The sequence below is a fragment of the Macaca nemestrina genome, chromosome 13, assembly GCF_043159975.1.
Source record: "Macaca nemestrina isolate mMacNem1 chromosome 13, mMacNem.hap1, whole genome shotgun sequence".
Taxonomy (NCBI): domain Eukaryota; kingdom Metazoa; phylum Chordata; class Mammalia; order Primates; family Cercopithecidae; genus Macaca; species Macaca nemestrina.
In genome coordinates, this window is record NC_092137.1 from 121119117 (window position 1) to 121133806 (window position 14690).

The 14690-nt window shown below is 47.5% G+C and overlaps 1 protein-coding gene across 3 annotated transcripts in view; it reads left to right on the forward strand.

The window, feature by feature from the left end:
• The window catches only part of LOC105490059 (transmembrane protein 131), a 271947-nt gene extending 269411 nt beyond the window's left edge, over window positions 1-2536 (forward strand). The window contains exons 40-41 of one of the 3 annotated variants that reach the window (XM_011755316.3): window positions 87-247; window positions 1485-2536. In XM_011755316.3, the coding sequence (XP_011753618.1) occupies window positions 87-247; window positions 1485-1769 (446 nt within the window). In that variant the 3' untranslated portion in view covers window positions 1770-2536. The remainder of the gene's footprint in view (window positions 1-86; window positions 248-1484) is intronic. The other 2 variants (XM_011755317.3, XM_071077307.1) reach the window with 2 other exon arrangements.
• Window positions 2537-14690: the final 12154 nt, after the last annotated feature.

Sequence of the window (14690 nt, forward strand, 5' to 3'; positions counted from 1 at the left end):
GGAGGTATGCCGTTGAGTGAAGCCCCATGCCATGGTGATCATGGCGAAACCAAATACGGACTTGACGACTGTTGCTTTATTTCCAGAAGTTTTCAGCAAACTCGGATTATCTCGATCGTGCAATCAGGCCTCACAGAGGAGCTGGAACGAGTTTAATAGTGGCCCTTCATACCTTTGGGACTCGCCAGCGACAGATCCCAGTCCTTCCTGGCCAGCCAGTTCCGGCTCCCCGACCCACACAGCCACAGTGAGTACTTGGGGCTGGGGCTGAGGCCTGGCCCTGGCCCACTCACTCGCCACCTGCCATTGCTGTCACATGGATGGCACTGACACAGTTATAAACAACCAATAGCAGTATCAGAGGGGTGGGTTAGTCCTTCTGTTATCTTCACTGCTTTGTCTTCGTATTCTGTCAAAATGATCGATCGATGTTCTTCAGAGCCATTACAAGCAGGAAGTTTTAGGAACTGCTGTGAGGTTGGTCTCTGGAGTCCGTCCTAATAGATCAAGGGCATTTTCTGCATCTTCCCCACCTGTAAATGGACCCCAAGGGTGGCCATAGGCCTGTGGCAGGTTCAGATGGCTGAGGGAAGCCTTTAGATCTGTGCAGTGCAGGCACTGGGCTCCCAGGAGCAAGCTCGATACTGCGTTTACTTCGTTGCTGAGAAGCCCCTGTCTCTTAGCTTAGATTTTCTAGAGCGCATTTGTTTGCCTCTTGGCCGAAGTCTCCTGCAAAGATCATGCACCAAAAGAGTATTCTTGCCAAGGAAAATAATTAGTGGTTCTGGCTTCCACAAAATTATGACAGAAAAATATGACCCCACTGCGTTTGCCTCTTTATTCTCAGAAAAACTAAATTAGACATGCAAGGTTTCATAATAGATATTTCAACTTTACAGATTCCAAAGTTTGTCTTCATGTGTAATTATTCAACCTTCTGTTTTAAAACCACCTGAACCACTCTTTAAAAGAGAAGTCAGCAAACTTTGTATAGAGTCAGATAGTGACTATTGTAGGCTCTGAAGGCCGTGCTTCACCGCTGCCATGGGAGTGCACAGGCCGATGGGTGCAGCTGTGTTCCCATACAACTCTCTTTACAAAAGTAGGCAGAGCTGGATTGGTCCACGGGCTGTCTTTTTTAAAATATCACAACCAGCTGGCACAGTGGCTAACGCCTGTAATCCCAGCACTTTGGGAGGCTGAGGTGGGAAGATCGCTTGAGCCCAGGAGTTTGAGGCTGCAGTGAGCCATGATCACACCACTGCACTCCAGCCTGAGTGATGGAGCAAGACCCTGTCTCAAAAAGATCAGAATCATCTGCTCATAAATATGTGTGTAAAACATTTGTTCTAAAGTGAGCAGAGTGAGAGGAACGCGTGCCCCAGCCTCATCTTTTCTGTAGCCTTACCCCCTTACCCCTACCCCCTTACCCACTTGACCCTCTGCCTGCCGGGCTCAGTGCTGGACACTTTGTTTTGTCACAGTCGGTCCTCGGTAACACCAGCGGCCTGTGGTCCACCACTCCATTCAGCAACTCCATTTGGTCCAGCAACCTTAGCAGCGCCCTTCCCTTCACAACTCCAGCAAACACGCTGGCAAGCATCGGCCTCATGGGCACAGAAAACTCCGCTGCTCCCCACGCCCCCTCTGCCTCCAGCCCAGCTGACGACTTGGGACAGACCTACAACCCGTGGCGGATATGGAGCCCCACAATTGGAAGAAGAAGCTCGGACCCTTGGTCTAATTCGCACTTTCCTCACGAGAATTAGGCAAAAAACAAACAAACAAACATAGTGGGCCCTCGTCTAGATCATGATGTGCCAGTTTCTGAGACATCTGTTTAAGGCTCTTACTGCAGCTCCCCCTCCCCACCCTCCTCATCTTTGCAAAACAGACCCAAGCAGGGCAGGCTCAGACCACTCGCTTCTTTCAGATCTTTCTTGCAATTATGATAACATGAGATTTGCTGTTGTGCTTTTAGAGAAAAGTCTGGACTGAGCCACAAACTCTAATAAGACCTGTACATCTGAGGACCTTTCCCGTTAACTGCGTTTTGACCACCTGTCTTCCCCATGCTTTATTTATCTGTATGAACACATTTGACATTACAGCTAAGGAAATAATTTGAGTTGATTCAGAAGTCCTGGCATGTGACAATTTTGTTAAATTACCAAGTTTGGTTTTTAATAATTTCGCAATATTATGCGCCAAGATCTAATTTTAAAACTGTATGAGGACTTTGTGCTGAAAATACAGAGTATTTTTTTAAAGTAAGGCTGTCTTGGTTTAAAAGCAGATTACAGAAATGTAAGTCAACTTAAGAACAGTGAATGAATGTAAAAACATTCAGTTGAGACCATATGCATTTTCTGTGCTGTTTGTACTTGAGGTATGTAACATTTGTATACCTGAACTTATTTTAAAGATGAACTGAAATGCACATAGCCAAGTCTTGAGATACAAGATTGAATGTGTATTTCTTAAAAATACAACTTTGTGTTGTACTTTGAAATAAATGATGCTTTTTTCAAAAGCCTTGACTTGTTTTGTGGTTTTTTACACACAAGGTGTATTTGTTAGGATTTTCTCACACCGGAGTAAACCCCCTTATCCTTGGCTTGCTCGGTGGCGTGGACAGGTTAAGATGGGGTTTGCTCTCTCATTGCTGGAGCGGACAGGTTAAGATGGGGCTTGCTCTCTCATTGCTGGAACTCCCTGCAGCGTCTGATGGAGTCCTGTGTGCTCCCGTGGCAATCATGGAGGGTCCTTGATCGAAAACGACTTGAAAGCCTATTTGGATTCATCCAGTACGCGTTTTCCCCCTGCCACTATCCTAAAAGGCCTCATAAAAAGCAGTCATTGCTACCATGTATTGAGTACTGACTCTGCGTCAGGTACCTGGCTAACACTCGACGTGCTGGGTTACTCCGTTACACTTGAGGAACCCGGCTGGGCCGTGCTGGCTCAGAGGCCCCAGGTCAGGCTGACCGCAGATGCACACGGCACCCACTGTGCCGCCTCCCCTCTGGTCACAGTCACCATTCTCAGGAACAGTCTGTGTCCGACTCACCCCTGCGTGTTCTAACACTGGCCAACCTCTACCAGCCTTCAGTCTAAGGAAGTTGTGTGGTGAGGGGAAGACAGACGGAGAAGGAGAGAAGTGGGGCACGGAGGGCAGACAGCAGGGACTCAGGGGCGGCCTGGGGGAGGGCCCTGACGGCCACCTGTGGGAGCTCACCAGCAGCAGCACAGCATGCAGTGCCCCTGTGCCATTTCATTTCTAAACAGTGGCTTGGAGACAAGGTGGGATGCCTTGGGCTGTGGCACAGGGGCTGGGGGTACTAGAAACCGCTGTTTACCCACTGGTATTGAAATGATTTAGCAGTTTACCAGCTGATACAGCTATACCCCAAGGCCAGGCTGGATGGAAAGCAACCTGTGTGACGCTGAGAAATGGAGCCACAGGTGACAGTGACACAGGGTGCCACGTAGAAATACCAGCTGGGGCTGCTGGAAACGGAGCCTCGGTACAGACTGGAAATGACTTAGCCAAGTCTGTTAGGTGCAGTAGTAAAGGCTACACATTTAAATTGTATTTTTTTCTTTTAACTAGAAGTGTGTAGACCCTTTTCCAATGTTAAGACTCTCAGCTCCTCCATGGTCCCTGTCGAGCCCACACAGACACGAGGCGAGTCTCAGTAGCCACAGCGCATCGGTTGGTTTCATCTTGCCTGCTCCAACTTGCTTTTCTCAGCGTCTTCCCTGTGTTAAAGCCAGCCTTTGCTAGGAGATGCTGCACGTCAGTGTTCTGTTGGAGGCTAGTTACATCATGAAATCAAAACCATCCCCATGAAGGTGGGAGTGATTTAGTCAGAATGTTGTTTGGCGTGATTGTGAATCTGACCTTTTATCTGCTTTGTACCAAAGGTCAGTAGAACAAGCCACATTATTTTTACAACCTGTGATGTGTCCCTCGGGGACACCAGATTTCCTGTGCAACCGGAGCTGTGGTGTGTAGGCTGACATCAGGCCTTGTACAATGCTCGCAGCAGGGTTTCCTACATGCACTTGCACTGTCAGGACAAATTCAGGGCTTGGGTTTCTCTTTCTACACCAAAGCAGATAATGAGGTGGAAAGCTCTGTATACAGGTGAGCGTCCTAGAAACCCTCACTTAAAAGAAAAACTGGGTCAGGCGCCGGGACTCACACCTGTCGTCCCAGCACTTCGGGAGGCCGAGGTGGGCAGATCAGTGGAGGTCAGGAGTTCTACACTACCCTGGCCAACATGGTGAAATCCCGTCTCTACTAAAAATACAAAAATTAGCTGGGCGTGGTGGCGCACACCTATAATCCCAGCTACTCAGGAGGCTGAGGCAGGAGAATTACTTGAACCCAGGAGGCGGAGGTTGCAGTGAGCCAAGATCATACCACTGCACTCCAGCCTGGCAACAGAGCAAGACTCCGTCTCAAAAAAACAAAAAAAAGAAAAGAAAAAACCTGTATTGACAGACTTTCCCTCAGAAAGAGTATCTCAAGAAATCGATCCTAAACTTGCTTCATCAGAACAACGTCCTGAGACCCCCTAGACTCCTTTTTTAAGTTCTCATTTCACCCCATGAGGCTCACCAGCAGGCTTGAGAGAAACACTACGGACTTGGGGGGAGATACACACAAGGGTCTCTTCTGTTACCTGTGCTTTTGAAATAATTACTCTAAAGGTAGGTATTTTGAGTGGTAACATACCCCCCAAATCTGAAGACTCGACACAACTGGGTCTGTTTACAGTGGACGCTTGTCACATGACAGTCGCTTTGGACTAGGCCAAGGCTGAATTTAAAAAGGTTATATATAAAGAATTGTACTTACATGAAATAATAATGGTTGTCTTTATGGGTTTATCTTGAGACAGGGTCTTGCTCTGTCACCTAGGCTGAATTGGCACAATCATAGGCTCCTTGCAGCCTTGAACTCCCAGGCCCAAGCAAGTTCTCCCTCCTCAGTCTCCCACGTAGCTGGGACGACAGGCACGGACCACCACATCCGGCTAATGTTTTTATTTTTTGTAGGGACGAGGTCTTGCTTTGTTGCCCAGTCTGGTCTCAAACTCCTGAGTGCAAGCGATCCTCCTGCCTCAGCCTCCCAAAGTGCTGGGATTACAGACGTGAGCCACTATGCCCAGGTATCTTGTATGTTTATATAAATACACATGTAAATAAAGGTATAATCTTTTAAAAATGTTTTTTACCTAAACTGTGTATCAAAAGAGTGAAATAAGAATTTGGATTTTTCACGACAACCTGAAATAATTTAAAGGATCAGAATCTCATTTAAAAAGGCTGTTTTTAAGGAAAAAGCCGAGGATAGCCATCCGGGAAACACAGACTCCAAAGGAATGGGGTCAGTGCTCCAAAGCTAAAAAGTTAAGGTCTCTTTTATACAGGCAGAAAGCAAATTTAGTGGAATCACAGCATTTTCCGTATGAGTCTGGTTTATGAGGAACAGCGATTTGATTAGTTACAGCTTGATGTTTTTTCCTTCCAATTGAAAGACTATATTTAACATTGTGATTTAGACAGTGTAGTCGTGAGGTCCTTGTGTAAGAGAAGAAAGAGGGAAATTATAATGAGGATCAACAGGAGGGAAGGGGTCCTTCCCTGCTGCCCCTGAGTTTTTTATAACATTTTACAAAACGGTGTGTCATGCGCGTCCGTGTGAAGAGATCACCAAACAGGCTTTGCGGGAGCAATAAAGCTTTTTAATCACCTGGGCGCAGGCGGGCTGAGTCCGAAAAGAGTCAGCGAAGGGAGATAAGGGTGGGCCGTTTTACAGGATTTGGGTAGGTAAAGGAAGACCTTCCCACATCTATACAGTCTGATAACGGACCGGCCTCTACTAGTCAAATCACCCAAGCAGTTTCTCAGGCTCTTGATAGTCAATGGAACCTTCATACCCCTTTACCGTCCTCAGTCTTCAGGAAAGGCAGAATGGACTAACGGTCTTTTAAAAACACACCTCACCAAGCTCAGTCACCAACTTAAAAAGGACTAGACAATACTTTTACCACTTTCCCTTCTCAGAATTCAGGCCTGTTCTCAGAATGCTACAGGTTCCAGCCCATTTGAGCTCCTGTGTGGACGCTCCTTTTTATTAGGTCCCGGTCTCATTCCAGACACCAGACCAACTTGGACTGCACCCCAAAAAACTTGTCATCCCTACTGTCTTCTGTCTAGTCGTACTCCTATTCACCGTTCTCAACTACTCACAAATGCCCTGCTCGTGTTTACACTGTTTCTCCAAAGCCATCACAGCTGATACATCCTGGTGCTATCCCAAACCGCCACTCTAAATTCCCTCTTAACGTAAATAATATTTGCTGGCAGGGCTATGCTGAGCCTCCTTGGGCACTCTAATTAGATGTCCTACGTCCTCCCAATTCTTAGTCCTTTAATACCTGTCTTCTCTCCTCTTATTCAGACCTTGTGGCTTCTGTTTAGTTTTTCAATTTATACAAAACCACATCCAGGCCATCACCAATCATTCTATATGACAAATGCTTCTTCTAACAACCCGACAATATCACCCCTTACCACAGAATCTTCCTTCAGCTTAATCTCTCCCACTCTAGGTTCCCACGCCGCCCCTAATCCCGCTTGAAGCAGCCCTGAGAAACATCGCCCATTCTTTCTCCATACCACCCCCCAAAATTTTCGCCACCCCAACACTTCAACACTATTTTGTTTTATTTTTCTTATTAATATAAGGCGGCAAAAATGTCAGGCCTCTGAGCGCAAGCCAAGCCATCGCATCCCCTGTGGCTTGCACGTGTAAGCCCAGATGTAACTGAAGATTCACAAAAGAAGTGAAATGCCCTGCCCCGCCTTGACTGATGACATTCCACCACAAAAGAAGTGAAAATGGCCGGTCCTTGACTTGAGTGATGACATTACCTTGTGAAAGTCCTTTTCCAGGCTCATCCTGGCTCAAAAAGCTCCCCCACAGAGCACCTTATGACTCCCACTCCTGCCCGCCAGAGAACAACCCCCATTTGACTGGAATTTTCCTTTACCTACCCAAATCCTATAAAACAGCCCCACCCTTATCTCCCTTTGCTGACTCTCTTTTCAGACTCAGCCCGCCTGCACCCAGGTGATTAAAAAGCTTTATTGCTCACACAAAGCCTGTTTGGTGGTCTCTTCACACGGACTCGCATGACACAGTGTAGGCAAAGAAAAAGGATAATCTAGAATCAGAGAAACAGAGGTTACAGGTGCCTGTTGCATGACTCAGTCCTCATAATCACATTCCTTTAAGGCTCTAAATAAAATTCCAACAGCTTTGATTTTGAATTATTTTCACACATGTAAAGTGATTAAGTTATGCTATATTTGAAGGAAGATTCCTTTCTGTCACCAAATTATTAACTCTCACTGTAAAAAATACATACCCTTTAGTAATTTTGTTAGAGATGCCTTGAGTAGCCTTGTCCTACTTTTACTTGTTCCTATTTCAAAATGCTACCACAGAGTTAAATTCACCCTTAAAATATAGACCGATCCCAGAAATCAGGTCACTGCAGACGACTCAAACATTTGCTCCCACGTGGGCAGGTTGGAAAAAATAAAGAACAAATGTTTAGACTGATAGTATAAAGAAATGTGACTGGGGCTAGTCCACAAAGTTTGAATGCTTTCGAAACAGGCTTCTAACCCTGACAAATGCCTATAAAAGTTGAGTAACAGAGACATTTTAGATGCTTTGCTATATTAGCTATAGAAGCGGTAAAAGGTCATTCAAATACAAAGACTCAGATCCTAATGGCAATGTTTGGGCTGACCACTACGCGAAAGAAACCAGATCAGCCCACACGAACACTCCTGTGATCTCACCGGTCTTGAGAAATTGAGAGGCTGCTGTTAGCGTCAGAACAAGCCCCTGATTTGCAAAAAGAAAATGAGGAAAGTTCTGATGCCTATTACATCCTAGGAGAGGCAGCTGATGTCATCAAAAAGGTGATAGTGGACTCTAACAAAAATTCTTTATGATATTACCCAAAATTGGATGCCTGTAAAGATAAATTGGCAACAATATTAAGCCAGGTAATTTTAGAGGTATTGCCAAGAACAGTTACAAAACATCCCCCTGTGAATGAAATCCTGAGAAAACATTTAAATGTAGACGTGAGCAGGAACTAGAGAGCTCAAAGGCCCTCAGACCCCTCCAGGTGGACTCTATACAAATGCCTTCTGCCATGGATTATCAATACGTTCTGGTTATTGTTTGTTTATATTCACTGTGGATTGAAAATTTCCCTGCCAGAGAGTGACAAAAAGGGCTTGATTTTGTTTTCCAACCTGGAAAATCCCCACTTACTTCTAATGACAGAGATACTCGTTTTCCAGACCAATGCTGTGGTTGGTTTGGTCCTGCTGAGTCTCTTGTTGAACTATGATCCCCAGTGTGAAAGCTGGGGCCTGGTGGAGCGGGTGGAGCCCTCATGAATGACTTGGTGCCATTCTCACGGGAGTAAGTGCTCACCCTTAGTTCCCACAAGAACTAGTTGTTGAAAAGAGCTTGGCACCTTCCCCCACCTCCCTCTTCCTCCCTTTCTCACCGTGTGGTCTGCACAGGGCTCTCCTTCGCCTCCACCAGGAGTGCACCCGTGCTGAGGCCCTCAGCAGAAGAAGACGCTACGCCGTGCTTCCTGTACAGCCTGCAGAACCCTGAGCCAAATAAACCTCTTCACACGCCACTCAGCCTCAGCTGTTCCTTGACAGCAACACAAAGGGACTAAAACATACTGTTATTGGCCGGGCGCCGTGACTCAAGCCTGTAATCCCAGCACTTTGGGAGGCCGAGACGGGTGGATCACGAGGTCAGGAGATCGAGACCGTCCTGGCTAACACAGTGAAACCCCGTCTCTACTAAAAATACAAAAACTTAGCCGGGCGTGGTGGCGGGCGCCTGTAGTCCCAGCTACTCGGGAGGCTGAAGCAGGAGAATGGCGTGAACCCGGGAGGCGGAGCTTGCAGTGAGCTGAGATCCGGCCACTGCACTCCAGCCTGGGTGACAGAGCAAGACTCCGTCTCAAAAAAAAAAAAAAAAAAAAAAAAAAAACATACTGTTATTAAGAAACACTGAAGTCGTGCCTTCAATCCAGAGATTTCACTGTCCTTGTTTTCTCCAGTCCTCTAGAAAGACAGAACTAATGGAATTTTTTTTAAGATAGCATACCTCTCAGAAACCTCCAAAATTCTACATCTTAAGAGATTACCATCAGCGTTATAAGATCAACCACCTGTAGGTCCCATGTTGCCTCCTTATGAATTCATAACATGCCACTGTATACAGCTTGAAGCTTCATCCCAGCTTAGATTCTACATGATTGTGTCAGGCCTCTGAGCCAAAGCTAAGCCATCGTATCCCCTGTGACCTGCACTTACACATCCAGATGGCCGGTTCCTGCCTTAACTGATGACATTACCTTGTGAAATTCCTTTTCCTGGCTCATGCTGGCTCAAAAGCTCCCCCACTGAGCACCTTGTGACCCCCCCACCCCTGCCCGCCAGAGAACCCCCTTTGACTGTAATTTTCCTTTACCTACACAAATGCTATAAAACGGCCCCACCCCCATCTCCCTTCGCTGACTCTTTTCGGACTCAGCCCACCTGCACCCAGGTGATTAAAAAGCTTTATTGCTCTCACAAAGCCTGTTTGGTGGTCTCTTCACATGGACGTGCATGAAATTTGGGGACTCAGATTGGGGGACCTCCCTTGGGAGATCAATCCCCTGTCCTCCTGCTCTTTGCTCCATGAGAAAGATCCACCTACGACCTTGGGTCCTCAGACCCACCAGCCCAAGGAACATCTCACCGATTTTAAATCAGGTAAGCAGCCTCTTTTTACTGTCTTCTCCAACCTCTCTCTCTATCCCTCATCCTCTTTCTCCTTTCAATCTTGGCGCCACCCTTCAATCTCTCCCTTCTCTAAATTTCAAGTCCTTTCATTTTCTGGTAGAGACAAAGGAGACGCGTTTTATCCATGGACCCAAAACTCCGGCGCCGGTCACGGACTCGGGAAAACATTCTTCCCTTGGTGTTTAATCATTGCAGGGACGCCTCTCTGATTATTCACCCGCGTTCCATTGGCGTCTGATCTCCACGGGGACGCCTGCTTTGGCTGCTCACCTTTCTCCGTGTCTCTCCCTTCTCTTTAAACTTCCCTCCTTCACTATGGGCAACTTTCCACCCTCCGTTCCTCCCTCTTCTCCCTGAGCCTGTGTTCTCCAGAACTGCAAACCTCTTTAGCTCTCGCCTGACCTAAAATCTAAGTGTCTTATTTTCTTCTCAATACCGCTTGGCCCCAGTACAACTCGACAGGGGTTCCAAATAGCCAGAAAACGGCACTTTCCATTTTTCCATCCTACAAGATCTAGATAATTCTTTTTTTTTTTTTTTTTTGAGACGGAGTCTCGCTCTGCTGCCCAGGCTGGAGTGCAGTGGCACCATCTCGGCTCACTGCAAGCTCCGCCTCCCGGGTTCACGCCATTTTCCTGCCTCAGCCTCCCGAGTAGCTGGGACTACAGGCACCCACCACCACACCCCGCTAGTTTTTTGTATTTTTAGTAGAGACGGGGTTTCACCGTGTTAGCCAGGATGGTCTCGATCTCCCGACCTCGTGATCTGCCCACCTCGGCCTCCCAAAGTGCTGGGATTACAGGCGTGAGCCACCGCACCCGGCCGATCTAGATAATTCTTGTCGTAGAATGGGCAAATAGTCTGAGGTGCCTGAGGTACCGGCATTCTTTTACACATTGTTCCCTGTTCCCAATGCGACTCGTCCCAAGTCCTCCTCCTTTCCCGCCCGACTGTCCTCTCTGTCCCAACCCCAAGCGTCGCTGAGTCTTTCTAGTCTTCCTTTTCTACAGACCCGCCTGACCTCTCCCCTTCTCCCCAGGCTGCTCCTCCCCAGGCTGAGCCAGGCCCCAGTTCTTCCTCAGCCTCTGCTCCCCCACCCTATAATCTTTCTATCACCTCCTCTCCTCACACTGGGTCTGGTTTACAGTTTCCTTCCGTGACTAGCCCTCCCCAACCTGCCCAACAGTTTCCTCTTAAAGAGGCGGCTGGAGCTAAAGGCATAGTCAAGGTTAATGCTCCTCTTTTCTCCCAAATCAGTTGGCATTTAGGCTGTTTTTCATCAAATATAAAAACCCAGCCCAGTTCATGGCCCGCTTCACAGCAACCCTTAGACGCTTTACCGCCCTAGACCCAGAGGGGCCAGAAGGCCGCCTTGTTCTTCATATGCATTTTATCACCCAGTCAGCTCCCGACATTAGAAAAAGTTCCAAAAATTAGATTCCGGCCCTCAAACCCCACAACAGGACTTAATTAACCTCGCCTTCAAGGTATACAGTAATAGAGTAGAGGCAGCCAAGTAGCAATGTATTTCTGAGTTGCAGTTCCTTGCCTCCACTGTGAGACAAACCCCAGCCACATCTCCCGCACACAAGAACTTCCAAACGCCTGAACCGCCGCTGCCAGGGTTTCCTCCAGGACCTCCTCCCCCAGGAGCTTGTTTCAAGTGCCAGAAATCTGGCCACTGGGTCAAGGAATGCCCGCGGTCCGGGATTCCTCCTAAGCCGTGTCCCATCTGTGCGGGACGCCACTGAAAACTGGACTATCCAACTGGCCCAAGGCTCTGACTGACTCCTTCCCAGATCTTCTCGGCTTAGCGGCTGAAGACTGACGCCGCCCGATCGCCTCGGAAGCCTCCTGGACCATCACAGACGCTTTAGGTAACTCTCATAGTGGAGGATAAGTCCGTCCCCTTCTTAATACGGAGGCCGCCCACTCCACATTACCTTCTTTTCAAAGGCCTGTTTCCTTTGCCCCCATAACTGTTGTGGGTATGGACGGCCAGGCTTCCAAACCTCTTAAAACTCCCCAACTCTGTTGCCCACTTGGACAAGATTCTTTAATGCACTCCTTTTTAGTTATCCCCACCTGCCCAGCTCCCTTATCAGGCCAAGACATTTTAACTAAAATATCTGCTTCCCTGACTATTCCTAGGCTACAGCCACACCTCATTGCCACCTTTTCCCCCAGTTCAAAGCCTCCTTCACATCCTCCCCTTGTATCTCCCCCACTTAAACCACAAGTATAGGATACCTCTACCCCTCCTTGGTGACCGATCAATCACCCCTTACCATCCCATTAAAACCTAATCACCCTTACCCCGCTCAATGCCAATATCCCATCCCGCAGCATGCTTTAAAAGGGTTAAAGCCTGTTATCACTCGCATGCTACTGCATGGCCTTTTAAAGCCTGTAAACTCCCCTTACAATTCCCCCATTTTACCTGTCCGAAAACCAGACAAGGCTTACAGGTTAGTTCAGGATCTGCGCCTTATCAACCAAATTGTCTTGCCTGTCCACCCCGTGGTGCCAAACCCATATCCTCTCCTATCCTCAATACCTCCCTCCACAACCCATTATTCTGTTCTGGATCTCAAACATACTTTCTTTATTATTCCTTTGCACCCTTCATCCCAGCCTCTCTTCGCTTTCACTTGGACTGACCCTGACACCCATCAGGCTCAGCAAATTACCTGGGCTGTACGGCCACAAGGCTTCACGGACAGCCCCCATTATTTCAGTCAAGCCCAGATTTCTTCCTCATCTGTTACCTATCTCGGCATAATTCTCATAAAAACGCACGTGCTCTCCCTGCTGATGGTGTTCGGCTCATCTCCCAAACCCCAATCCCTTCTACAAAACAACTCCTTTCCTTCCTAGGCATGGTTAGTGCAGTCAGAATTCTTACACAAGAGCCAAGACCGTGACCTGTAGCCTTTCTGTCCAAACAACTTGACCTTACTGTTTCAGCCCAGCCCTCATGTCTGCGTGCAGTGGCTGCCGCTGCCTTAATACTTTTAGAGGCCCTAAAAATCGCAAACTATGCTCAACTCACTCTCTACAGTTCTCATAACTTCCAAAATGTATTTTCTTCCTCCCACCTGACACATATACTTTCTGCTCCCCGGCTCCTTCTGCTATACTCACTCTCTGCTGAGTCTCCCACAATGACCATTGTTCCTGGCCCAGACTTCAATCCGGCCCCCCACGTTATTCCAGATACCACACCTGCCCCCCATGACTGTATCTCTCCGAAACACCTGACATTCACTCCATTTCCCCATATTCTTTCGTGTTCCTCACCCTGATCACACTTGGTTTATTGATGGCAGTTCCACCAGGCCTAATCGCCACTCACCAGCAAAGGCAGGCTATGCTATAGTAGCTTCCACATCTATCACTGAGGCTACCGCTCTGCCCCCCTCCACTACCTCTCAGCAATCCGAACTAGTTGCCTTAACTCAGGCCCTCACTCTTGCAAAAGGATTACGTGTCAATATTTACACTGACTCTAAATATGCCTTCCATATGCTGCACCACCATGCTGTTATATGGGCTGAAAGAGGTGTCCTCACTACACAGGTGTCCTCCATCATCAATGCCTCTTTAATAAAAATGCTTCTCAAAGCCGCTTTACTGCCAAAGGAAGCTGGAGTCATTCACTGCAAAGGCCATCAAAAGGCATCAGATCCCATCACTCAAGACACTTATGCTGATAAGGTAGCTAAAAAAGCAGCTAGTGTTCCAGCTTCTATCCCTCACGGCAATTTTCCTCCTTCTCATCTAGTCACTCCCACCTACTCCCCCACTGAAATTTCCACCTATCAATCTCTTCCCACACAAGGGGAATGGTTCTTAGACCAAGGAAAATATCTCCTTCCCGCCTCACAGGCCCATTCTATTCTGTCGTCATTTCATAACCTCTTCCATGTAAGTTACAAGCCGCTAGCCTGTCTCTTAGAACCTCTCATTTCCTTTCCATCATGGAAATATATCCTCAAGAAAATCACTTCTCAGTGTTCCATCTGCTATTCTACTGCCCCTCAGGGATTGTTCAGACCCCCTCCCTTTCCTACACATCAAGCTCAAGGATTTGCCCCTGCCCAGGACTGGCAAATTGACTTTACTGACATGCCCCGAAAACTAAAATGCTTCTTGGTCTGGGTAGACACTTTCACTGGATGGGTAGAGGGTCTGAGAAGGCCACCGCGGTCATTTCTTTCCTTCTGTCAGACGTAATTCCTCGGTTTTGCCTTCCCACCTCTATGCAGTCTGATAACAGACCAGCCTTTACTAGTCAAATCACCCAAGCAGTTTCTTAGGCTCTTAGTATTCAGTAAAACCGTCATACCCCTTACGGTCCTCAATCTTCAAGGAAAGTAGAATAGAGTAATAGTCTTTTAAAAACACACCCTCACCAAGCTCAGCTACCAACTTAAAAAGGACTGGACGATACTTTTACCACTTGCCCTTCTCAGAATTCAGGCCTGTCCGCGGAATGCTACAGGTTCCAGCCCATTTGAGCTCCTGTATAGACGCTCCTTTTTATTAAGCCCCAGTCTCATTCCAGACACCAGACCAACTTGGACTGTGCCCCAAAAAACTAGTCATCCCTAGTGTCTTCTCTCTAGTCATACTCCTATTCACCGTTCTCAACTACTCATAAATGCCCCGCTCGTGTTTACACTGCCGGTGTACACTGTTTCTCCAAACCATCACAGCTGGTATCTCCTGGTGCTATCCCCAAACCGCCACTCTTAACTCCCTCTTAAAGTAAA